The sequence below is a fragment of the Theropithecus gelada genome, chromosome 17 (assembly GCF_003255815.1).
Source record: "Theropithecus gelada isolate Dixy chromosome 17, Tgel_1.0, whole genome shotgun sequence".
NCBI classification, from domain to species: Eukaryota; Metazoa; Chordata; class Mammalia; order Primates; family Cercopithecidae; genus Theropithecus; species Theropithecus gelada.
The window spans coordinates 51,329,243-51,356,131 of NC_037685.1; the positions used below are offsets into that span (position 1 = coordinate 51,329,243).

The 26,889-nt window shown below is 46.9% G+C and overlaps 1 protein-coding gene across 1 annotated transcript in view; it reads left to right on the forward strand.

Annotated features, from left to right (window-relative positions):
- Nucleotides 1–26,889, forward strand: part of ATP11A (ATPase phospholipid transporting 11A) — a 183,965-nt gene that overhangs the window by 97,107 nt on the left and 59,969 nt on the right. The window contains exons 3-8 of the mRNA XM_025364423.1: nucleotides 11,642–11,731; nucleotides 12,892–12,972; nucleotides 17,210–17,317; nucleotides 22,629–22,757; nucleotides 25,650–25,753; nucleotides 26,227–26,277. Coding sequence (XP_025220208.1) covers nucleotides 11,642–11,731; nucleotides 12,892–12,972; nucleotides 17,210–17,317; nucleotides 22,629–22,757; nucleotides 25,650–25,753; nucleotides 26,227–26,277 — 563 coding nt within the window. The remainder of the gene's footprint in view (nucleotides 1–11,641; nucleotides 11,732–12,891; nucleotides 12,973–17,209; nucleotides 17,318–22,628; nucleotides 22,758–25,649; nucleotides 25,754–26,226; nucleotides 26,278–26,889) is intronic.

The window sequence follows — 26,889 nt, forward strand, 5'->3', positions numbered from 1 at the left end:
GTTTCAAGTGGATGAGGTTGTGTAATTTCGGGGGAAAATTACGTCTGGCATAACCCCTTTTGCTAATAGAACTCAGGAAGGAAAGGCCCTCAGAAAGGCTGGAGTCTGGAATCTAGGCAGGTAGCTGGCCTGAGTAACCTTGATCCAGATAAACCAAAGTGGAATTCTGGAACCTGGACTTGAGGACTCATAATTATTTTAATTTAACAGCTCAAGATGTGTGAAAAAATGCTGTCTAATTTGTAAAATGTAAGTTTATGGCTGATTTTGGAGAATACCGTTGTGACAGTGTATCTCTGTTTTCCTGGGCTCGGGGAGGAAATGATTTCTACCTAAAAGAAAGAAATGCTAGTAGTTAAGACTTTTTAAGTACCACAGAAGCTTGTGCTCAGCAAGTTTGCTTTTATGAAATCAAAGGATGAAAGCCTTTGTCATGGAAGAAGTCGTAACGGGATGAAAATGCTGTCGGATTATTTTTAACTTCTCATCTGTTTGACGGAACTGCAGTTACTGGTGATCGGTGATTGATAGAATTCCGTTTCCTTCTTGGGGAGAGACTTTAGGCAATGTCAAAAACCCGAAATGACAGCCCAGCATGCCCCGTTCCCTGCTGCCTGTGCTGTGCAGAGCTCCCCCAGGCCTGCTTGCACTCCCCACGTGGGGAATGCTGAACTCCAGAAAGTGATGGATCACTGCATGCCTCCCTTTCCAGGTTTGTACTTCAGGGCACAGAATTCACGTGGTTCCCTGCTTTGCCCACAGGAGGCTACAGAATTAAATCTTGGCTTAGCCTATGCTGTCCCTCCATGCTTTCAAGAAAGCTGAATCCCCTTCTGGTAACTGGGGAGGAAAAATTCCCTCTGCAATTCGTAGGTATAGCCAATGTTTTCATGACTTATATTTGTATAAATGATTTCCGTGTTTTATTATATCGTGTAACTTCTAAACAACCCTGTGAACCCCCAATACTGATTATTCCTGACATATTCATGAAGAAGCTGAGGCTTAGAGCTCAGTCGTGTGTCTGAGGCCACCGAAGAGGATAGACTAGTCCGTAACCCCTGTAGTCTGGCACTGGGCTTGGACTTCCCTCCGTAACCCCTGCAGTCTGGCACTGGGCTTGGACTTCCCTCCGTAACCCCTGCAGTCTGGCACTGGGCTTGGACTTCTTTCTGCAGAGCCTGGGACCCTTTTCTTGTTTTGTTTTGTTTTGTTTTGTTTTGTTTTTGTTTTGAGACAGAGTCTCTCTCTGCGCCCAGGGTGGAGTACAGTGCCATGATCCTGGCTCACTGCAACCTCCACCTCCCGGTTCAAGTGATTCTCCTGCCTCAGCCTCCCGAGTAGCTGGAACTACAGGCGCCGCCACCACACCCAGCTGATTTTTATATTTTTAGCAGAGATGGGGTTTTGCCGTTGTTGGCCAGGCTGGTCTTGAACTCCTGACCTCAGGTGATTTGCCCGCCTTGGCCTCCCGAAGTGCTGGGTTTACAGGCGTGAGCCGCCGTGTCTGTCCAGGGGCACTTTTCTTAACAGCCCCTCTGGGTGCTCATGAATTTCCAGCATCAGTAATCCACCGTCCTGGCATGATTTTCTCTGTTTTGCATCCCTGCCTCCCAAACGAAAGAGTGACCTCATTTCCATGCGAGTGGCTTGTTGTCCCAAGCAGATGGGTGTTCGGTGTCCCCGTCGTTTTCAGGACTGTCAGGTGGGCCCTGCGGTGCTGGGGCCGTGTTCAGGTAAACACTGGCTGAGGCTTCAGACAGCTTTCAGGGGCTCCTGCGGGCGCCCGGGCTGCTGTCAGAGGACAGTGCCCGGGTTTGTCTCGTGGCCAGAGGCCAGAGGCAGGCTAGGTGAGGCCATGCTCTTCCCTGTCTGCACACAACACTGCTGGTGAGTAACACAAAACCAGAGACTGACTTCCCAAGGGACAGGAGACAGGCAGAAGCGTGAGGCTCAGACACAAGTGAGACGTTCCAGCTCAGGGCCAGAATCAGAGCCAGGGCAGCTGTGGACTCTGGCTGTGGTGTCTGTCGTACAAGTGAGAAATGAAAAGAATGACTGTCCCGTGTCATTCAGCAAAATGCATGGTGTCTTTGGAGGTGAAGAGAGGTGCCGAGGGCCACTCAGTTTTCCCAGATTTCCTGTAGGAGGAAAACCACTTGGTTCTATGCTGTGGCTTTTTCATGCCAGGAGTTCCCAGGATTGAGGACATCCACTGATTGTATCACAGTTGAAGGGCCCAGCATTACATTACATTGTGTTCCCAGGCAAATATTTATATTTTTACAATTCAACAACGATGAGCAAAGGATAACTGACCACCCTTGTCAGCTTTCTCGCTCCAATGTGTGGAATAAAATGCTCATTTTAGTTTATTTTATCCAGATGGTACTGCTATATCAGTGTAGTTATGACCATTTAAATGAGTTCATTGGGATTTCACTTTTCTTGTTAAACGTCACCAGGAATTAATAACCCTCCTTTTGACAATAGTAATGGTCAGCAGTAATAACTTACTCTGTGAAACGCAGAGATTACACAGCATCATGGGGCTCGGCTGCAGCCCTCAGTGCCAGATAAGAATAAAGCAATTGAGGCCAGGCGCAGTGGCTCACACCTGTAATCCCAGGACTTTGGGAGGCCGAGGCGGGTTGATCACAAGGTCAGGAGTTCTAGATCAGCCTGGCCAACATGGTGAAACCCTGTCTCTAAAAAATACAAAAATTAGCTGGGCGTGGTGGCGGGCACCTGTAGTCCTAGCTACTCGGGAGGTTGAGGCAGGAGAATCACTTGAACCTGGGAGGCAGAGGTTGCAGTGAGCTGAGATTGTGCCAGCACACTCCAGCCTGGGTGACAGTCAGAGTAAGACCCTGTCTCAAGAAAAGAAAAGAATAAAGCAATCGTGCAGGTGGTTTCAAATTCCAAAGCTGTACAGTAACATTCAAATATGGCAAGTCCAGGCCAGGCACGGTGGCTCACGCCTGTAATTCCAGCACTTTGGGAGGTTGCGGCAGGTGGATCACCTGAAGTCAGGAGTTCGAGATCAGCCTGGGCAACATGGTGAAATCCTGTCTCTACTAAAAATACAAAAATTAGCTGGGCATCATGGGGGACACCTGTAATGCCAGCTACTCGGGAGGCTGAGGCACAGGAATCCCTTGAACCTGGGAGGTGGAGGTTACAGTGAGCCGAGATGGCGCCACTGCACTCCAGCCTGGGTGACAGAGTGAGACTTCATCTCAAAAACAAAAAATAATTATGGCAAGACCATGAGTTTGCACAGCCTTCCAGGCCTGATGGAAGTTGATCTGCATGTTTGGAAGGATTACAGATCATATTTTATCTCATAAAGATGACCAAAGCTTCCTCGTATAACACGGGAACTTTTAAAACCGTAGAGAGGAGCATTGTGAATCTCTGTGGCTCATCTCCACTGCCACAGTTCCTGGCCTGTGGCCAGCTTGTTGCACCTGCACCGTCACTTGAGTTCCAAGGGTCCTTTGGAAGGGATCCTGGACAGCGTGAACTTTTCACCTGAAAGTACTTCAGTAAATGAAAGGTGGAATTTTAAGTAGACTCTTTTTTCATTAATGTGACTTTGTTACTGAGTGATATATTATAGAAATTTGTGGAAATGTTTAATTATAATAAGTTTGTTGACTTGGGTGCTGGAAAGTAAGACTGGCCTCACATGGGTGGGCTAAGCTATTTCCTTAATGTGTCCCTTTAAAAGTTAATGGACAGTAACTGACTTTTTCATTATGGCCCATTTGAGAGAAAATACATCTTTCTCAAATATTTAAAAAGACCGATCACATGTATAATGTTTGCCAAGTTGTATAGACAAGAAAACTAGAGCTCAGAATCATTAAATAATTTGCTGAAGTTTACATGGTTTTTAAATGGCAGGGCCAGGATCGAAGGTGGGGACTGACACTGACTCTGAAGTCTGTGTGTTTACTCTGTATGCTAACGAGTAAATATTTCCAGAATTTCATAGAGTACCTAAATTATCCTGAGGTGGGGTTAGCAAATTCTCAATTTGTAAAGGAAGAAAGTCCCTATATTTTGTTGGCAATCTGGAGTTTTTGTTTACTTTTTTCTGAATGAGAAGCAGAAGGAATGAAGAGCCAGCCGTGTGTTCTCTACTCCGTCTCAGTTTGTGTGGCTACTTTTCCGTCCAAAGCTCTTGCCTCTTGGTTCTCGATTTGTTGCATCACATGAAGAAAACTGAGTGTGGCAGCAGAAGGATGGCCTCCCACAGAGGTCCACATCCTGATCCCCAGAACCTCTGCCTGTGTCAGTGTCTGTGGCCAGGGAACCCCGATGGCCAAACAGCTGACACTAAAATAGGGAAGTGATTATAGAACTACTCATGCGGGCCAAAAGTAACCACAGAGGTGCTCGTCAGTGGAAGAGGGAGGCAGAACAGAGAGTGTCCGAGCCACAGCTGGCTTCAGAGGTTGAAGGGGACCAAGGGACTCAGGCAGCCTCTGCAGGAACCGGGAAAAGGCAAGAAAGGTTTCTCCCTGGAGCCTCCAGGAAGGAACCAGCCCTGCTGATACTTCAGTTTTAACCCAGTGAAACCCATTGCAAACCTCTGACCTCCAGAACAGTACGATGATACATTTGCATTGTTTTAAGTCACAAAGTGGAGTTTGTTATAGTAGCATAAGAAACTCATACACTTGGCCTACTTCGGGAGTTTATAATACACACTGTACGGAGATTGACGTGGTGTCAAAGGACTCGTGACCTTGAGACATGTCCATAGAATCATACACCTGCCCTAGCCACATCGGGGATTCATACAGACTGTACAGAGATTGACGTGGTGTCAAAGCACCTGTGAGCTTGAGACACGCCCACAGAATTATCCCCCTGGGTTAGCCACATCGGAGATTTATAATACAGGTTGCACAGAGACTGACGTGTTGTGCAAAGGACCCGTGACCTTGAGACATGGCCGCAGAAACTTTCCAAACTGAAGAGCAAAGAGGAAAAAAGAATGAAGAAACAGAACAGAACTGTGGACAATTACAAAAGGTGAAGCAGGCCAGGCACGGTGGCTCACGCCTGTAATCCCAGCACTTTGGGAGGCTAAGGTGGGCAGATCACCTGAGGTCAGGAGTTTGAGACAAGCCTGGCCAACATGGTGAAAGACATTTTCATGTCTTTACTGAAAATACAAAAAATAAAAAAAAAATTTTAAAAATTAGCCAGGTGTGGTGGCAGGTGCCTGTAATCCCAGCTACTTGGGAGACTGAGGCACAAGTATCCCTTGAACCCAGGAGGCAGAGGTTGCAGTGAGCCAAGATTGCACCACTGCACTCCACCCTGGGCAGCAAGAGTGAAAACTCCATCTCAAAAAAAAAGGTAAAACATATGTGCGTAATGAAAAAAACAAGAGAGAAGTATCTTCAGTAAAAGTGGCCGAGACGTTTCCAAAATTACAGATGCCAAACTACAGATAAAGGAAGCTCAGAGATAAATACAAAAGCAGAATAAATTTTTAAAAAAGGGTACACCTAGACATATCCCATTTAAATTACAGAAAATTAGACTCAGAAAAAATCTTCGAAGGAGCCAGAGGAAAAGAACATTTTACCTGCTGAGAAACAAGGGTAAGAATTACATCAAACTTTCTTCTAGAACCCATCTAAGGAAGAAAAGAATAATGTAAAATATTTAAAGTGTTGAAAGAAAAAGCCACCAACCCAGAATTCTGTATCTCATAAAATTATCCTTCATACATGAAGGAGAAATAAAGACTTTTTCAGACAAACAAAAATTGAGGAAATTCATTGCCAGTAGACCTCCCTTGCAAGAAATGTTAAAAGAAGTTCTTCAGAAAGAAGGAAAATTATATAGGTCAGAAATTCAGGTCTACTTAGGAAAAGAACAGAGCATTAAAGTGTGAGTTTTTTGTGCTGTTACAACAGAATACCACAAACTAGATAATTTATACAGAAGAGACATTGATTTCCCCACAGTTCTAGAGTCTGGGAAGTCCAAGATCAAGACACTGGCAGACCACAGTAGAATTCAACTAGAAATAAATAAATCACAAAGTTAACTGGAAAATCCCAAAGTATTTGGAGATTAAACAAAACACTACTAAATAACACATGAATCAAAGAAGTCTCAAGAGGCATAAAAATATTTTAAGCTAAACAAAAATTAAAATATAACTTACCAAATCTTGTGGGATGCAGGAAAAGCAGTGCTTAGAGGGAAATTTATAGTATTGACTACACAGATTAGAAAAGAAGAAAGATCCAAAATCAACAAGCTTCAACATTAGGAAACTTAAACTGATAAACTTTAGAACAGAAATTAAATTGAAAACAGGAAATCAGAAAAAAACATCAAAAGCTGGTTCTTTGAAAAAAAATCAGTAAAATTTTACCTTTAGCCAGGCTAAACAAGTGAAAAAGAAGAGAGACACAAATTCCAAACATCAGAAATAAAAAAGGGGCATCACTACGGGTGACATAGCTAATAAAAAGATTAAAAGGAATATTATGAACAGCTCTACACCCATAAACTTGATAACTTAGGTAAAATTGACCAGTTTCTTGAAAAACATTGTCTACTGAAACTCAAACAAGGAGAAAGATAATCTGGGTGGGCCTACATCAATTAAAGAAATGGAATCAATAATTAATAATCTTCCAAAACGGAAAGCACAAGGCTCAGATGTTTTCACTGGTGAATTCTAGCAAACATTTCAGGAAAAAAAAAAATCTATTTTCTGCAGTCTCTTCCAGGTAATAGAAGCAGAAGGAACACTTTCTAATTCATTCCATGAGGCCAGCATTACCCTAAAACCAAAACCAGAAAAAGATATTACCAGAAAGACGATATCACAGACCAATATTTCTCATGAACATAGAAGCAACGATTCTCAATAAAATATTAGCAAATCGAATTCAACAATGTATAAAAAGAACTATACACCCTTGTAGCAGGACGAGCCACAGACACAACCTCTCAGACACTGAGTTGTAGAAGGAAGGGCTTTATTCAGCTGGGAGCATCGGCGATCTACTGCCTTAAAATTCGAGCTCCCTGAGTGCACAATTTCTGTCCCTTTTTTGGGGGAGACAGAGTCTTGCTCTGTCGCCCAGGCTGGAGTGCAGTGGCTGGATCTCAGCTCACTGCAAGCTCCACTTCCCGGGTTTACCTCATTCTCCTGCCTCAGCCTCCGGAGTAGCTGGGACTACAGGCGCCCGCCACCTCGCCCGGCTAGTTTTTTATATTTTTTAGTAGAGACGGGGTTTCACCATGTTAGCCAGGATGGTCTCGATCTCCTGACCTCGTGATCCGCCCATCTCGGCCTCCCAAAGTGCTGGAATTACAGGCTTGAGCCACCGCGTGCAGCTTCTGTCCCTTTGAAGGGCTCACAACACTAAAGATTTCACAGGAAAGCGTCATGATTGATTTGAGCGAGCAGTGGGTACATGACAGGGGCTGCATGCACCCGTGGTCGGAGTGAAACAGAACAGGGCAGGGACTTTCACAGTGTTCTTCTATACAATGTCTGGAATCTATGAATAACATCAGTTTCTAAGTTATGAGTTGATTCTTAACTACTGGGTTTAGGCCAGGCAGGCCCAGGCCTGGTTTCAGGCCTGGCACCGGGCTGCCTGTCTTTGGTTTTCCTTCCTTGTTTTTTTCTTAAAACAGGTACTGAGTATAAAACAATATGAAACAATATGAGAGGGTCACTCTTTCCTCACCATGACCAAGTGGGTTTATCCTAGGTATGCAAGGCTAATCCAACATTTGAAAATCGACTAATATAACCCATAATATTTACAGGCTAAAAAAGAAAACTTACATGATTTTTTCAATAGGTGCAGTGAAAGAATTTGACAAAGTTCAGTACCCACTCACGTATTGCAGCAAACTAAGAACAGAGGGGAATTTCCTCAGCTTCGTAAAGAGCATCTACTAAAAGCCCTATAGCTAACATCATACTTAATGGTGAAAAACTACGTGATTTCACCCTAAGATTGGAAAAAAGGCAAGAATCCCTCATCACTGTTCCTATTCAGCATTGTGCTGGAAATCCTAGCTAATACAGTAAGAGTAGAAATGGGAATAAAAGGCATACAGATTGGGAAGGAAGGAATAAGACTATCTTTGTTCACAAGTGATATGATTGCCCATGCAGAAAATCCCAGAGAACCAACAGTAACAAGAAAACTTCTGGATGTTAGAGGCGATTATAGCATGGTTGCAGGATTCAAAAATTAATCACTTTCCTATACACCAGCAATGAACAGTTGGAATTTGAAATTGAAAACTCAACACTATTTACATTTATCCCCCCACCCGCCAAATTACATAGGTGTAAATCTAACAGGATACGTACAAGGTCTAGGTAAGGAAAACGACAAAACTGTAGTGAAGTCAAAGAAGATTTAAGCCAATGGAGAGATGTTCCGTCTTCGTGGATGGGAAAACTCCATGTTTTTTAGATGTCAGTTCTTCCCACTTTGACCTGTAGATTCAATACAATCCTAATCAAATTCCCAGCAAGTTACTTTGTAGCTACCAACAAACTGATTCTACATTTATGTGGAAAGGCAAAAGACCCAGCATAGCCTCGCAGTATTGAAGAACCAAGTTGGAGAACTGACACTAGCCAACTTTAGGACTTACTGTAAAACTGTAGTAATCCAGACAGTGTGGTGTTGCTGTAAGAATAGACAAAGAGATCAATGAAACGTCATAGAGAGCCTGGGAGTTGACCTACTTAGTAAATCCACCCAGATAGTCAACCCGTCCACCCAGATAGTCAACCCATCCACCTAGAGAGTCAACCCGTCCACCCAGAGAGTCAACCCGTCCACCCAGATAGTCAACCCATCCACCCAGAGAGTCAACCCATCCACCCAGAGAGTCAACCCATCCACCTAGAGAGTCAACCCATCCACCCAGATAGTCAGCCCATCCACCCAGATAGTCAACCCGTCCACCCAGATAGTCAACCCATCCACCTAGAGAGTCAACCCATCCACCCAGAGAGTCAACCCGTCCACCCAGATAGTCAGCCCATCCACCCAGATAGTCAACCCGTCCACCCAGATAGTCAACCCGTCCACCTAGAGAGTCAACCCATCCACCCAGATAGTCAGCCCGTCCACCCAGAGAGTCAACCCATCCACCCAGAGAGTCAACCCATCCACCCGGAGAGTCAGCCTGTCCACCCGGAGAGTCAGCCCGTCCACCCGGAGAGTCAGCCCGTCCACCCAGATAGTCAACCCATCTTTGACAGAGGAGCAAAGGCAATTCAGGGCAGACAGAAAAGCACTATTTCTTTTCAACAGATAGTTCTAGAAAAACGACATGCAAAAAAAAAAAAAAAAAAAACCAGCAACTGTGACTATAGACAGTGATCATACACAGTTCAAGAAAATTAACTCAAAATGAGTCATAGACCTAAATGTAAAATGTATAACAATGAAACTCATAGAAATGTAGGAGAAAGTCTAGGTGACCTTGGGTTTGGCAACAAATTTTTGAATATAACACCAGAAACACTCTTCATGAAAGGAAAATTGGTAAGTTGGACTTCATGAAGATTAAAAACTTATGCTTTGCAAAATACAGTTAAGAGAATTAAAATACGAGCCACTGGCTGGGAGAACAGATTTGCAAAACACATATCTGATAAAAACCTGGTATCAAACAACACATGGAAAATAAGGGTGTTTGGATGGGTAGGGCGGGATGAGCTAGGGAGGACCTGGAAAGTTAGTTTCTTTTTTAAAACTCTAGAGACTCTCCTGGAGCACCCCTTGCCCTTTTCATTACAGTCAACCTGAGAAGGGAACTGAAAATACGGCCATAGTTGTCATGAACTTGGGGGAACCACTACTTGGTTTTTACCCTCATTAAGGAACTTTGTTATGAAAGATAAAATTACTTTGTGAATGTGAATTAGAGTAGAAAATGGAAATTCCTTATATACTCTCTAAGCCACTGGAAACTTGAGGCAGAGAAGTTTTAAAAGACACACGTGGATTTCCTCTGAAATATTTGTAAACAGCAAATTCAGAATATGTTGGTTAGTTTAGTACCATACCAGGCTTTAGTTGTTACATTGAATTGCAAATAACTTATGTTCATGAGCCTGGAATTCAAGAAGTTCTTGGTGTGAGAATTTGACAACTACTTCTGGTTTCCCAGAGCCAGAACCCACCTGGGAATGGGGTTTTGAAGTAAGCACCGTTGAAGAGACACAGACGGCAGAGGCCGCAGCACAGGCTGGGAGACTTCCCTCAGGTTTCGGTAGACTGTCTTCATTATGGCGTAAAAACATGTCAGATGAAATTTTAGAAACTATTTCCAAACTCAGTGAAGGTTTGTGACATCTGGGACATTGTTTTCAACACAGAAGTTGAATGAAACTGCTACAGAGGCAAAATGAGAAGTGTGGAGAGGAGAGGCTGTGGTGACTGGGCATTCGCCCTCTTTCCTCTCCTTCCCCTCCTTTTCCTCCTTCCTTCCCCTCCTTTTCCTCCTTCCTTTTCCTCCTTCCTCTCCTTCCCTCCTTCCCCTCCCTTTCCTCCTTTCTTCCCCTCCTTCCCCTCCCTACCTTCCTTCCTTCATTCCCCTCCTTTCCTCCTTCCCCTCACTGCCCTTCTTCCCCTCCTTCCCCTCCGTACCTTCCTTCCTTCATTCCCCCCTTTCCTCCTTCCCCTCACTGCCCTTCTTCCTCTCCTTCCCTCCTTCCCCTCCCTCCCCTCCCTGCCCTCCTTCCCCTCCTTCCCCTCCCTCCCCTCCCTGCCCTCCCCACCCTCCCTGCCCTCTTTCCCCTCCTTCCCCTCCCTCCCCTCCCTGCCCTCCTTCCCTTCCTTTTCCTTCTTCCTTCCCCTCCTTGCTCTCCTTCCCCTCCTTTTCCTTCTTTCTTCCCCTCCTTTTCCTCCTTCCTTTTCCTCCTTCCTTCTCCTCTTTCCACTCCTTCCCCTCCCTTCCCTCCCTGCCCTCCTTACCCTCCCTGCCCTCCTTACCCTCCTTACCCTCCTTTTCCTCCTTTCTTCCCCTCCTTCCCTCGTTCCCCTCCTTCCCTCCTTCACTTCACTCCCCCGCTCCTTCACTTCACTCCCCCGACATCCCCTCCCTGCCCTCCTTCGCTTCCTTTTCCTCTCCTTCCCCCTGAGGCCTCAAAGCCCTTGTGCCTGGGCTGTGGACAAGAAACACCTCTGCCTCAGAAGCCGCCTGGAACTGGGTGAAGGCTTCCATTCAGCTCGCTGTCATCACCTGTCATGCTGTCACTCAGAGGAGAGATCATGCAGAAATTACTGAAGTAAAATGCTAATGTGTTGAGTTAATGATCACAGGTTTACATTTTATAAAAGACATCTCAATAATCAAACTCTTGTTGAGCTACCTTGCGTTTTATCTTGAATTCTCTGGAGTTCGGTAATTTACATACATGTTTCAGAGTACACACTTTGTTTCAGCCGTCTTAGCTGTCAACAAACACTCTAAATTATGAATTATGAGTTTTATATCTAACGCTAAACATTTTGTACTGTAAAATCCAGTGCTACTTACTATGCCTAGAGTAGCACTATGAGAGTAAAATCTGATCTAAATGATGGATGTTTGTTTTTCTTTTATGCAGTACACATTTTGGAACTTTATACCCAAGAATTTATTTGAACAATTCAGAAGAGTAGCCAACTTTTATTTCCTTATCATATTTCTGGTGCAGGTAAGGCCGGTCATTGTTTTCCATCTCATCAAATATAAATCTAAATAAGTGACATTTTATTCTCAGGTAACTGCCACACGACTAATGAAAGCGCAAGGGCGTGGTGCCCTTCACCTACGATTCATTTATTTATTTTCTTAAGGAAGGACAAAACGTGTTGGTTCTGTGAGATCCACACGAGCTAAATTAGTTCACACAACGCCACTTTGGGTTTAAGCTGGTGACTGCCTTTCCTGCCCCTTTCCTTCTAGACCAGAGGGGAAGTCAGAGCTTTGTTATCTTTTGGACAAGTTCACAGCTAAGCTATGCATTGTTCCACTTACTTTACTCTTCATAAATGTGTGTGGATGTTCTAAAGAAAATCCAGGCCAGGCGCAGTGGCTCACGCCTGTAATCCCAGCACTCAGGGAGGATCACGAGGTCAAGAGATAGGGACCATCCTGACCAACATGGCGAAACCCCATCTCTACTAAAAATACAAAAATTAGCTGGGCGTGGTGGCGTGCGCCTGTAGTCCCAGCTCTTCGGGAGACTGAGGCAGGAGAATCGCTTGGACCTAGGAGTGGGAGGTTGCAGTGAGCTGAGATCGTACCTCTACATTCCAGCCTGGAGACGGAGTGAGACTCTGTCTCAAAAAAAAAAAAAAAAAAAAAAAAAAGAAAAGAAAAAGAAAATCCAAAGACAGTACACATGAAAAGAGAGTTTAAAGAAAAAAAGAAGGAAAAAATGTCTTAGGGTATGTTAGGGAGCAGTGTGCCAGGTGTGTTTTAAGAACAGCCCTCTAATTTTTCTAAATCATACAAAATACAATTGAAGGACTTTTAAAATTTTTCCAACATTATTCAAATCATGTAATTAAAATGTGACACTGAAGCCGAGGGATGAATTAACACAAGGCGTGCCCCGACTTCAGACTGTGTCGGCCACTCCCCGTGGTTTCCTTGAGCATGTTCCTTAATTTAAAAAAGGTGCCCTCATTTTAACAGTCAGTGAAATAGGATGATTGAGTTGCTATCTCCCGTGGTGGGCAGAGTCAGGTGCCAGCAAAGGGTTTAAATAAGTCAAAGCAAATGGGAAGTGCTGGCTCAGGGCAAACTAATCTGCCTAAAGTCAGTCATTTGCATTTTTGAAGATGATTTTACAATTCTGTCTTTCTGCAGTTGATTATTGATACACCCACAAGTCCAGTGACAAGTGGACTTCCACTCTTCTTCGTCATTACTGTCACGGCTATCAAACAGGTAAGCATTTCACAGACGAAACGCAAGCAAGTCGCCATCTTTGCCATGTGAATTGCCTTTCATTCGAAGCGAGGTAATTGGTTCGTTTCAGCTAGTTCATGGAAAATTCAACCAAGTTGTAGAAATTCATTTTTATAACTGTGTTGATACTTGTAGCACAGTAAGAGATGTTAGGTCATTTCGTTGCTATTCTGTCGCCATGTGAATTTGAGAAGAAATCTATGGTTTTCACATCCCAGATCACCCAGGGGTGATCTGATTCAGATGAGTCACTTAACCTTTCCGCATCCTTGACTGTCTTGACCACCTGAGAACATGCTGTTTATGGACTCCGGCAAATGGGGTGGTGCTTCTTGTTGGTTGGTTTGTTTGTCCTTCATAGCCCTGGTAAATAAAGCCAGTGACGAACATGCAGAAGAATACATCTCAGTTTTACTCTCCGTGTATCCATTTTATCACCCCCAGATTCCCCGTACACATGTTCAGTCACTCCCCATTTTCTCCTCCCCGTCCCTGGCAGAGACTCACATTTCTGTCACCGTAGAGTTGCCCATTCTAAACATTTCATGCTCACGGCTCATGTGCGGTGTTTTGTGACTCGCTCTTTCACTTAGCACGATGTTTTCAAGGTTTCTCCGCGTCTGAGCAGGCGTCAGCGCTTCGTTCCATCTGATGAATGAGTCACGGTCCGCCGCGCACACCCCGCAGTGTGTGTATGGCTTCCTCTGTGGATGGACATTTGGGGTGTTTCTGCGTTTTAGCTGCTCTGAATCATGCTGCTGAGCACATTTGTGTTTCACACCCACCAGATCGGCTTTCAGATGTGCAAGTCTGGAGAGGGCGTGGCGAGGCAGGCACCACGGGCACCCGGCAGGAGCGTGGCGGAGCCACCGAGCACAACAGGTGGCAACATCTGACACAGGCAGAGATGTGGACACACAGGGGCCGGTGCAGATGATAAACATGCAGCTGTGTAGTCAGTACATGGGGCCTGTGTGTCTTCACTAGGCCAGAGCCGGCCGTGCCTACCAGGGTACGTGGACTGGGATGTTCATGGTGGCCGTCACTGGTTAGCAAAGGACTCGGGCAGCCCAGGGTCTCCCGTAAGGAAATAGGCAGCTCCTCTGCGAGGTGGGGCAGGACACAGCACAGTAGCCAAGACGAACTGCGCTGCCTGGAAAACAACGTGAGGGAAACTCACGTTTCCCAAGGACTCACTGCCCGTGACTCAGGCAGTTTAGCCCCTACCTGGGGTAAGGCCTCACTCCGTGTCGGTGGCTCTTGCAAACTTCGACTTTAAGCGAGAGGACAGGTTTTCTCATCAACTTCACAAGGAAATGGTGCTGAAGGAAACGATGTTACTCGGGGACCTGCTGTGTGTCCTCGGGCCGAAAGTCGCAGTTTCCAGGAACCCATCTTGGAGATTAGGTGAGGGCGTCCCATGCTGTCTGTGACACATCTGTGTGGTAGGAGCAGAGGCTGCAGACGGGAAGGAGACCGCTGAGGCTCTGGGGCTATGTCCTTTCCAGCCCGGCCCCGGGAGGCAGGCACAGCACTGTTCTTTCAGCATCCTCTGCTCTGCATTTGTTAAAGATTCCATCCCTCCTGGGACCCCACTGAGCAGGAAACTCCTGAGGACTCCAGGAGCGTCCTGGAGGAGAGGAGAGGAGAGCGCGGAGTAGGGAGGGTGGCTCTGAAGACGCATCTGGGCCAGAGAGGCAGCAGCCGGGGAGCCTGAGCCCCCATGGATGCAGAGGCCGCTTGTCTACACTGTGCAGACCATGGCCCCAGACAACATGCGGTGTCCTTGGCCCGGCTGCGTCCCCTCCCTGGCTGTGTCCCCTCCCTGGCTGTGTCCCCTCCCTGGCTGTGTCCCCTCTCATCAGCCTGGCTGTGTCCCTTCCCTGGCTGTGTCCCCTCCCATCCCAGGGCAGTGGGCGGGTGTTGTTGGGGGTGTTAAGAGGGGTCAGGGCAAGGTGGTGAATGAACAGAGCTGCAGGTCTGGGCCCCATCACCAGCACCCCTGCCCCTGGCCGGAGGGGTCTCTTCCTCTCCCGCACATCTTGCTACCCAGCCTTCACTCTGGGGACGGCCTCGCTTCCCCCACTGCTGGTCTGGACCTGTGTGCGCCAGAGTGTCCCCGCCCCCTCGGCCTTCCCCCACTACTGACCTCCTTGTCCCTCTTCCTCGGGAACGGCAGCTCTGTCCGCAGCCGCGACTTTCGCAAATGGCCTCCCCACACGCTGGCTCCAGCAGGGACGTTTGTGCTGGGGTCCCCATGCTCCTGGCCCCTCCTCGCTTGCCTTGGAAAGCCCCCTGCACTCACAGAGGCCTCCCTGATTTTCTCTTAGGTTCCCACCTCTCTTTTCACACCATCTCCCCGGTGTCTCACCTGGGCACTGACGGGCATCTCACTGCACCTGGCTCTGCCACTGCCATCGCCCAGGTCCTGCTAGAGCAGCCTTTCCCTGTGGCACCCAGCCACCCCTGCTGTGTGCAGGGCCCCTCCAATCAGCCGGTCACATGCTTGGGCCTTCACGTGTCCCTCCGGTTCCAGCCAGGCTGGCCAGTGGGCAGTGCCAGCCCCTGGGGACTCCCTCACTGCTGGGCATTCCTGGGCAACCTCCTCTTTGGCGTCTTTCCGCAGCCTGGGCACTGGGCTTCTCGGGGGTGCTGGGTGTCTCTCACCTGCACTGAACTTGCAGTTACTTCTGTTTCTTCCCCACCGATCCTGAGAGCAGCAGCGCTGGGGACAGGGTCTTTTGTCTGTGGAACCCTGGTGCTTGGCACTTACTGAGCATGCAGTTGGTGCTAAATAAGTGTGTTTAATGAACCCAGGAATCATCTACCCACTGCCACCTTCCAGGAAGACTGTTCTTCAATTTCCCCCGAAAGAGCATTTCAGCGATTTGGGAGGAATCTCTGAAAAGCAATCAGATGCCACAGTGTCGCAGTAGTGGTCACGGCTGGAGAAAGCTCCGCATGTTTGGATATCCATGCATCCCAGGCTTCTTAATTCTCCAGAAGCTGGAGGTTTTGGGTTCCTTGTTAATGTTCCCTTTGGAAAAGACTCCAGTCACAGGGCCACTGACGCTGCCACGTGGCCCATAGGGAGGAGGCCCCCAGTGAGCCTCCTGCCCTACAGGCTCTCTCAACATACGTGCAGCGGGCCCATGGCGTAGGCTTCCTGCTGCCATCCTGCATGGTTGTGTGTTGTGTGTGGCAGAGCTGTGTTCCCAGTCTTGACGCTCATTAGATGCAGTGGACGCCTGTAGGCCCCTGGTGTGCAGTCTCTCACATGCTGGGGGTTGTTACTGAGGACAGCATTCCCCATCCTTATCTAAGGCACGTGCATCCGGCAATGCCAGACACAAAGGCATGTTCGTCATCCCAGGAATTGTCTGCGTGCTGCATCTCCTATTGTTGCTGCTTTCAAGATACCACCTGACTGTCCAAGCAGAGGGTGTGCCTTGGTGGTTGGAATTGGAGTGCGGGTGTCTGTGCCTGTCAAAGGCATGCAGGTCTGGGGTCGACCCCAGCGCGGCTGGGGTCGGGGTTAGCTCGGGCTGCTTTTCCAGCAGGATGCTTGCGCGTGCACAGGAGTCACGATGCGATGTTTCCCACGTGGGTTACCCAGACGCAGAAACGCATGGAGAACCCTAAGGCTGCTGCAGGTGTCGCAGAGTGAGCCGGTGGTTCACTGAGAGTCTGGGCTGCCAGATCTCATAACAGCCAGTTTTTAATGAAAGAGAAGAATGGCCATTGGGGGCTTTTCCAAGCAGAAGATTGACACTCAGCGGGTGGAAATGTGCCTGGCCCCACTGGAGTCTTGAGGGCTTTTCGGTGTGGATGTGAAGAAACTGGAAGGCTTGCTCTTCATTTCATTCAGACACTTCTTTTTTAGGAATTTATCCTAAGGCCATGTCATGAATAGGCACAAAAAGTACAGTTATATAGTACTTATACAGACTTCGATGAGCGTCTTTATCCAACGTCTTTGCAGTTCTACAACTGCAGACATTTAAAGCAGCTCACATTGCCATGGGAATATGCCAATGCTCTGTTGAGGATACAAAGAATAATGTGTGTAATGCATCCTGATTTTGAAAAAATACACCCCCACAGGCTTGGATTATGCTTAGACATAATTAAACACAAGCCTTCTGTCTCTCCCTCCCTTTCTCCTCCTTCCCTCTGTCTCCACTTCCTCTCTCCCTTCTTTGCTTCCTTTTTTTAGGGTTATGAAGACTGGCTTCGACATAAAGCAGACAATGCCATGAACCAGTGTCCTGTTCATTTCATTCAGCACGGCAAGCTCGTTCGGAAACAAAGTCGAAAGCTGCGAGTAAGTGACACCCGACATATTTACCCTGGTGAAGTCCACTAACAGTTTAAAAATAAGTTTTACCCAGGTGTGGTGGCTCGCGCCTCCAGTCCCAGCCACTCAGGAGGCTGAGGAGGGAGGATCGCTGAGCCTGGGAGTCGGAGGCCACTCAGCAGGCTTCACCGTACCTGTGAATAGCCACTGCTCTCCAGCCTGGGCGACCAAGAAAGACCCTGTCTCTCAAAACATTTTTAAAATACAAATAATTTTTTTTTAAGTTTTTATTTTCTTTGGCAAAACGGACAAAAAAATGGCAAAAAAAAAAAGTGTTTTATTGGGTATAGGCCCAAGCTCCCTACTACATTTTTTTTTTTTTTACCTTTAATTTTTGTTTGTTTATGTCTTTTTAGAGCAGTTTTAGGTTCACAGCAGAATTGAGTGGGTGTACCCACTGCCCCTCCGCCCAACACACACACACACACACACACACACACATGCACACCACAGCCTCCCCTCCGTCAGCATCCCACACCAGAACTGGTGGAATTTAAAACCATTATGGGAACACACGAACCAATCAAGGCAGGAAAAGGTCAGAAACACCGTTTCTAAAATTTGTGTTAGAATAAAGTATAATAAAATCATATCAGTATAAACTCGACTAGGTAGAAATTTATGAAAATTGGAGGAGAATACCTCATTGAAGATTGCATTTTTAAACAATGTGTTTATTTAATTTTTTAGAGACAGAGTTTTGCTCTGTCACCCAGGCTGGAGTGCAGTGGCACAACCTCAGCTCACTGCAACCTCCGCCCCCGGGTTCAAGCGATTCTTCTGTCTCAGCCTCCCCAGTAGCTGGGATTACAGGCGCCTGCCACCACGCCCGGCTAATTTTTGCATTTTTAGTAGAGACGGGGTCTTAACAAAATGTTGGCCAGGCTGGTCTTGATCTCCTGACCTCGTGATCCTTCCGCCTTGGCCTCCCAAAGTGCTGGGACTACAGGCATGAGCCACCGCACCCGGCCAAAAAATTTATTTTTTGTTGATATATAATAGTTGTACATAGTTGGGGGTCCATGTGATATTATGATGCCTGCACACCAATGTTTAATGATGAAGTTGGGGTAACTGGGATGTCCATCACCTCAAACATTGATTGTTTCTTTGTGTTGGGAATATTACAGTTCTTCTCAAAGGGTGCATTTTAAATCTGTTTCAAATGAATTATTCATGTAACTAATATCTCAATATATTTTAAAATATGTGTTTAAATTATTTAAATGAGATATTTTCAAAGTTGTACTAGTCATTTGGAAGCACCCATATAGGTAGAAACCATGAGTGTGGTTTTTCACGTTTGTGTCGAGGTAGTGGTCAGCAGCCTGCTCCAGTCCCCCATCTGAGGTGGATCTAGGTGCCAGGCCCACGCCGGCCCCTTCTTGCCCCCGCTGGTCCTCGTGCACCCTGCCTGGCTCTTGCAAACTCCCACGCCTCCCTCCCTCCTGCAACTCCACTGCTTCCTCTGGCTGTTTTCCCTGCCGAGCCTTAGGAGGTTTGGTGAGGGAGACAGGGAGCACCCCACTGGGTCCCGTGCATGTGGAGAGCCAGGTGCGTTCCAGAAGCCTGGAGGAAGGAGGACCTCCAAGCAGCCCGGCCAGCCTGGGCTCAGTGAGCCTCTCCGGACAAGGCTGCAGCCCCTCCCTGTCCAGGGGGATGGGACCCCGGAGGCGTTCAGAGGCCCTTCAGAGGAGCTGGCATCCACCACTAGCCCCCCTGCCTCACCTTGCTCTCACTGTTCTGTGTATCACACACATCACCAAATGTACTTGTAAGCGTTTAAACATTTTCACTTATAAATGTGCTATCCCGGTGTTTAAATGCGTCTGAGACAGCTTTTTCCATCAGTGAGTTCAGGTGAGTGAGGTTTCCCTAGGGGTCAGGGGTTCAGAGAGCAGATGGCCCCGGCCTGGGGAACAGCCACGAACTCCATGCCTGTGTCAGCAGGCATCCGGTTCCAGGCCTTCAACGCCATTTCCTTTCACGATTATATTTCCTTTGCAAAGCCTTTCATACTTGTAGCCAAACATCTTTCTTAAAAAATAGACCTAAACTGTGTCTGCCCGCAGAAAATTGAATTTTTAATGTATCAGTCTCCTGTGGGAAATGCCTTTTCTGTATCCTGTGTGTTGTAACTGAGAGGATGCGAAACAGGCTACTCAGGACAAGAAAGAAAAGATCAGGCTTTTCCTGCAACGGCAGACATCTGGCTTCCGTCGGTCGTAATGGCTCAGGCCTTTGAGGGTACTAGAGTGTCCTAGAAAAGCATTCCTTTAATTAGTTTTTCTTTTTTAATTAAACTTTTTATTTCAAGGTAATTACAGAGTCACATGTGGTTGTAATAAAACAGAGGCATCCTGTGTTCCCTTTGCCCTGATGTGTTGCCCAGCTCGAAGATTTTGTCATTTCAAGGATGTGGTATAAAGAGAATCCTGCAGCCTGTGACCTTCTGGGGTTGTCTGTTTTCAGGCAGTCTAATTCCCTCGGGATTCACGAAGTCTGAGCACCAGCTGTTCCTTCCCTTGTGTTGCTAAGGAGCGTTCCATGTGGGCATACCGCAGTTTCACCATTCACAAGCTGAAGGGCTTTTTGACCTTTCTAGTTTAGGGCTGTTATCAAGAAAGCTGCTATGAGTATTTGTGTGCAGGTTTTCTTGTGAATTTAGTTTTCATTTCTTTGGCATAAAAGCTCAAGAGTTCAGTTGCTGAGTCATCTAGCATATCTACGTTTGGTTTTGAAAGGAACTGCCAAACCGTTTTCCAGCACGGCTATCCCATTTCATTCCCACCCACAACATTGCCAGCGTCTTCCCCAGCCCTGGGTGTTACTGCTGTTCCTGATGTCTCGGTGCAGCTTAAACGTGTCCCCGATGGCTCTGTGGGACATCTTTTCGCCCTTGTTTGACATCTGTGTATCCTCGTCAGTAAAAACAACTCTTCACGTCCTGGCCGGGCGCGGTGGCTCACGCCTGTAATCCCAGCGCTTTGGGAGGCCGAGGCGGGCAGGTGATGAGGTCAGGAGAGCGAGACCATCCTGGCTAACACGGTGAAACCCCGTCTCTACTAAAAATACAAAAAATTAGCCGGGTGTGGTGGCAGGCACCTGTAGTCCCAGCTACTCGGGAGGCTGAGGCAGGAGAATGGCGTGAACCTGGGAGGCGGAGCTTGCAGTGAGCCGAGATCAAGCCACTGCACTCCAGCCTGGGCCACAGAGCGAGACTCCGTCTCAAAAAAATAAAATAAAATAAAATAAAACAAAAATAAGTAACTCTTCATGTCTTTTACCCATTTTTCTAGCTGGATTCTTTGAGCATTTTACTGTTACATGTTGAGAGGTCATATAGTCTAGATAGTAGTACTTTGTCAGGTATATGATTTTGGACACTCAGCAGGATATTTCACAAAGCCAACGTTTCTAATTTTGTTCAAGTCCAATTTCTTGATTTTTTTTTTTAATTATTATTTCTTTTGAGACAGAGTCTTGCTCTTGTTGCCCAGGCTGGAATGCAATGACGTAATCTCGGCCCGCTGCCACCTCCACCTCCCAGGTTCAAGCTATTCTCCTGCCTCAGCCTCCCAAGTAACTGGGATTACAGGTGTATACCACCATGCTTGTCTAATTTTTCAGTGTTAGTAGAGATGGCGTTTCATCATTTTGCCCAGGCTGGTCTCAAACTCCTGGTCTCAAGTGATCTGCCTGCCTTGGCCTCCCAAAGTGCTGGGATTACAGGAGTGAGCCACTGCGCCCAGCCGAGTTGTTTTTTTTTTTTTTTCTTTTGCAGACTTTACATTCAGTGTCCTGAATGAAGCATTCTTTGCCTGGTCCTGAGACCCAAAGACTTTCTCCCATGTTTCTTTCTAAGTGTTATAGTTTCATGTTTTACGTTTTAGTTCATGATCCATTTTGAGATGATTTTTGTATAAGGTGTGAGGTTTCAGTCAGGTTTGTTTCTGTCCTTATTTAGCCTGTGGCTGTCCGATCGCCCCTGCACCAGGGGTTGGCCGGTTGTCCCTCCTCCACGGAGTGGCCCTTGCCTTCTGTCATGATCAGTTAAACACATTTGCGTGGGTCTGTTTCTGGTTCCCTGGTCTGTCCCGTTGGTCTCCGTCACCATGCCCCACCAATCCCACACCGTGGGTCACTGTAGCTATCTCAGAAGCCCTGTATCAGGGATACAGATTCATTCCTCTTCAGTCTTCTTTTTCAAGGTTGTTTTAGCTAATCTAGAGCCTGTGCCTTCCCATGTAAATTTTACAATTAGTTCATTTATGTCTATAAACATCCTTACTGGGATTTCCATAGGGATTTTACTAAACCCATAGATCCATTTGGGAAGAGTAACCTCTGCTTTTAAAGTCTCACAAATTTGCAGTGTGCTGTGACCATCATGTAGTGGTACAGAGAACTCTGTTTGCAGTGTAGACAGAAGCATGGTGATGCCTCGATCCTGGCATGCCTCCCGAGTGGCAGCGAGACTGGCTGGAGCCCTGCAGCCACTCACTCGAGGGTTCTGATGATCGTTCACCCTCCAGACACACAGCCCAGGCCACTGCGATGCCTTCCTCACCCTCCAGACACACAGCCGAGATCTAGGATGCCTTCCTCACCCTCCAGACACACAGCCCAGGCCACTGGGATGCCTTCCAGACCCTCCAGACACACAGCCCAAACCACTGAGATGCCTTCCTCCCTGATGAAGTAAAATGGATACAGATACAAACTAGACCATAACCTTTCATTAAAAACCCACATGATGAACTTTCTGTGATTGATTTTTACATTAGTTTTTGAAACGTTGTTGCTACTTTTGCTTTATTTGTCCTCATGCTTTGATGATCTGGGCAGCGCCTTGGTTCTGTTGATGGAGAAACTCAAAGAACTCGAGTACCTGGTTCATAAAACGCCTAGATTTAGATCAGAGCTTCTCCCAGGAGTACTTCCCACTTGGCCGCGCTCATGGAACACTCCAACTCGTCTTCGTTGGTCTGAATCAAAGATAACCTTGTTACAGGCGTTTGTCTGTGTTTTTGCTGCGGAATATTCGATCGTGCTGTACTTTGCCACTTCTTGGATCTGCAGTTAGAACATTGAAACCTGACCTGGTCTTTCCTTGGTCCCAGCAGAATGTCTGGCAAGAGTCTTTTCCTGGAACCACGTCCACATCCCCGTATCTACCTGTGACTAGATGAGCAGCTTGAGGGAAGCCGTCCCACACGATGGGCCGGCTTTCACGGAGGCACTTTCCATTGACCGTCCTTTCTGCTTTGTCCTGTAGGTTGGGGACATTGTCATGGTCAAGGAGGATGAGACCTTTCCCTGTGACTTGATCTTCCTTTCCAGCAACCGGGGAGACGGGACGTGCCACGTCACCACCGCCAGCTTGGACGGAGAATCCAGCCATAAAGTAAGGGGCCTTTCCATTAGACTCCAGGGTAGGGTCTTCCTGTCGTGCTTCAGACTATGCCTGTGTGGCCACAGAAACTAACATCCTGTTTGAAAAGTCAGCGTTTTCAGTGGGTGCAATGAAAACCTAGGGAGTTATGCCAGCCAAGTTTTTCCTCACTTTTCCTTCCTCCTATTTTCCACTTTCTTCTTTTTCCTTTTTCAAAATAAATTGTATTGTGTATATTTGAGGCATATATTATGATGTTATAAGATACATATTTTTATAGAGAAATTGTTATTCGAGTTCAACAAATTAACACATCCACGTCTCACATGGTTTCCCATTCTGTTCCCTGGCACCCATGCAGGAGCAGCCATAACCTACTCGATGCGGCAAAACTCTGAGCCCAACATGCTCGTGTCCACTCAGTGCAGCAGAAACCCAGAGCCCAACACAGTCTTGTCAGCTCTAGTCCTCATGTTGTACGTTGGGTCTTTAGATGGTTCATCCTAAATATTGCTACCTTGTGTTCTTTGACTTACACCTCCCCATTTCTTTCCCAGTTTTTCTTTCCACTCTCAATGTCTGTAACAACCAGTCACCTCAGGTTAACAGAAATAACTTCAGTGTTAGCCTATGTCAGTTAGCTAATGTGTCAAATTCAGGATTTAATGAATAGATTGTTGGAATTTTAAGAATTTTCTTTCTACTAGTTAAAATTAATGTGAAAACTGGCCTAGAATTATGTGAAAAGTCACACACAATTCTAGATTTTGCCTGTTACTTCACTGAGTGTCATTTTTGTGAATGTAATCAGGATTTTAATCAGGATTTTCTGAAGTTACTACATAAGTAATTTCCTGCACTCAGTATAAAATTCTGTACAGGCAGTTGATGCTGCAAGAATTTTAATTGACAATCATAAAAGAAAAGATACAGCACCATTAATTTTAAGATTCTTATTATTTAAAAAATCTGGAAGTTTCTAAGGAGTTTATGAAAGTGAGCATAGCTCAGTGGATTCAGCTAAGTCATGAACTCACAAAAGTGCAACTCTAAAATGTTATTTAGGTAATACCTGTGGGTATAAGCCGTTTCTACTATGAGATAGAGACATTTTGTTTACAAAATCACTGAAGGATATGCTAGTCTTTCATAGATAATTCATGATATGTATCAAGAATTGAAAAACCTGTGGATTTTTTTCAGTTAAATTTGCTTGCACATTTTCTGTGTAGCGTATCCCAGAGAATGAACACACTAACATAATAGATTGTCAGCAGCTTCTGGGGGGCTGAAATCCCTGGATGATTCAGGAATTCATTGTAAGCGGCTGCTGGTCCCTCTGGAACCTGGGAGGAGGTTAAGGTTCTGTCCATCCAGAGACCATGTGAGCCCTTCACACTCTGCAGCCAGTGGCTGTCTTTGCACCCCTTCCCTACAGACTGTGGCTGGTCAGGCTCAGACGAGTCCCAGCCATGCTAGGGAACAAATGCTGTGGGCCTCCAGATGTACCGTGTTTGTCCAGATGAAATGTTGTAGCAGTTGTGGAAGATGTTAAAATGGCTAGTGCACTTTGACCTTTTGTGGCTTTGCAGTTTGCATTATAGTTTTGTGTTCTCTAATGTCATTTTTGTGCATTTTGTTTAGCTTGAGGGACTGGAATTATTTGAACCCTTTCCTTAAAAGCAGAGTAGGGGCGTGGGAAGGGTACAGCCGACTTCTACTGGGATCCCATGGGGCTCACATGACTGCACAGGCTTGTTCACTTATCTGGATTCTTCGCATCTGTGAAATGGGGACAACCGTATCTCTCAGGGGCTCTTGTGAGGATATAGTTAGAGAATTCCCACTGAATTTAGAAAGTAAGCGCCCCCTGATTTGTGCCCTTGGTGATGGAGCGGCGATCATTTACCCCCGACCCCCATTTGTGCGCTTGGTGACGCAGTGGTGACCGTTTGTGTGCTTGGTGATGCAGCGGTGACCGTGTCCCCCTGATTTGTGCATTTGGTGATGGTGCAGTGATGTTTCTCTCGTTTGTTCTGACTCCTTCTGTGTTTTATTTGTCCAATACTCTTCCACTAGAAAGAAACACAGGAAGGGATTCAGAGATGCTGTTGCCTCTTCCCAGATCCCTGGGCACAAGTTTCTCCTCTCTCCTCCCAGGGCAGGGCCAGTGCAGCCCTCATGCCCACCTCAGGTCCGCCCTCAGTCCCCTGCTCGTGCTCACAGATGCTACTGAGGTCACCAGGCCTCAAAATGTGCTCTGAGAGCAGCAGCATCAGCATCACTGGGCACATCTTAGAAGTGCAGTTCTCAGGCCCTCCCTGGCCCCGCTGCATCAGAAACTCTGGGGCTGAACCCAGGAATCAGGGGCTTCAGAAGCTCTGGGTAAAACTGACGCACACGCAGGCTTGAGGCGTCTCCTGGCCCAGGCCACGCGAACAGTTAAGTAGAAGGCGTTTGCCACCCAACAGCGACGGGCACAGGCCGGTTGTTGCCGGGTAGTGAAAATGAAGTGAAGTGAAGTGATCCCGTGACCACTCCCCATAAACAACAGGGCATTCTGTAAAAGCAAAGGGATGTTTCAGGTCCTGGGTTTGTTTCCTAATTAATAGCTACTGGCTGCTGCTTTGACAGATAAATCAGTGTCCACACTTGAGGAATTTGAGCATTGCTCCTGTCCTGTTAGTTTTAAGTTGAGGACACTGGGTAAGAATGGAAGGATTAGAATTTTCTGGCACCTAATAGATGCAGGAATAACAGTAGTACCTTATCTTCCTGTAACTATTGAACGTGTACAAACTCCTAGGGTCAGCCAGGCTTTGTAATCACTTGGTTGGAGGCACCAGTGTCTGGGTTTGTGTTGACCATTTTGGTGGTGAGCTCACACGTCTTGTGCATTTGTAGACGCATTACGCAGTCCAGGACACCAAGGGCTTCCATACGGAGGAGGATATCGGCGGACTTCACGCCACCATCGAGTGTGAGCAGCCCCAGCCCGACCTCTACAAGTAAGCAGGGGCTTCGGGTTCTTTAGAAACGGATTTTATGCCCTCAGCGTTGCTCTTGCTTTTCACCCCAGGTAGTCCAGCCATCTGGTGGTTTGGAGAGAATGTAAATCACTGCTTAAAGATTAAGGCTGAGTCCAAAATACATCGCTTATTTATTCTCATAGACTTGTACCACTCAGATTTGTAGCTTTTTATACAAATATTTGAAGTGACTTAATGGAACTATATTTGTGGGGAAGAAAAAGAATAAGTTTTCTTTATTTTGTGAAAGACGTTTGTCAACTGTGGGTTAAGGAAAATCACTGAAGCCATGGGCTGATCCAAACAGAAAGGACGACAAGGAAAGGGGCAGGCCGGGTGAAGACGCGCCGCTCACAGCGGCCTCTGGAGACAGGAAGGCGGGCAGGCCAGGCGCACACTTCCGGGGGGCTGCTGGACGCATCCAGTCAGTAACAAGGCTTTTCTGTCACCAGGTTTGTGGGCCGCATCAACGTTTACAGTGACCTGAACGACCCCGTGGTGAGGTGGGTGCCTCTGCAGACGCCTTGGCCATGGTCATCGCCCTTGGTGCATTAGAAATGCATTCTTTGACAGACGAGGGTTTCTACGGCAGCTGCTCTAGTGGATTTGGAAGGTGGAGCTCCACTTTCCCATGGGGCCAGGCTCCACTCTTGTCTGTGGTTTGTCTCAGGCACACATCTGTGAATGTTGACACGTTAGTGATGCTCATGAAAAAAGTGTTCACCCAAGACTCTGCCCAGAGGGTCGTCTCACAGGCCGGGAGGCGTCAGGGTCCCATGGAACAGTTTCATAGTGAAGGGCAGAGTACAGCTTCCCTGTGAGAAATGCCCTCTCATGATTCGGGTACTGATTTGTCTTCAGATGTGAAGTTGAAAGACTTCTAATTTTGAGGCCATTTTTGGGAGTCTGTTCATCCACTTGCCATCATTACTGGGGTGCATTACTGGCTCAAGGCCTACGTGAGGCTCACACCTACCTGAGAAGGTGGAATTGGTAACCGGGACAAGGCAGGGGGCAGCTCACAGTCGGCGGCTCTGCCTTCCCGTTCACCAGCGTGGACTCAGGGGCAGTCACACCGCATACCCACGAGGAAACAGCGACCCTCAGACACCTCA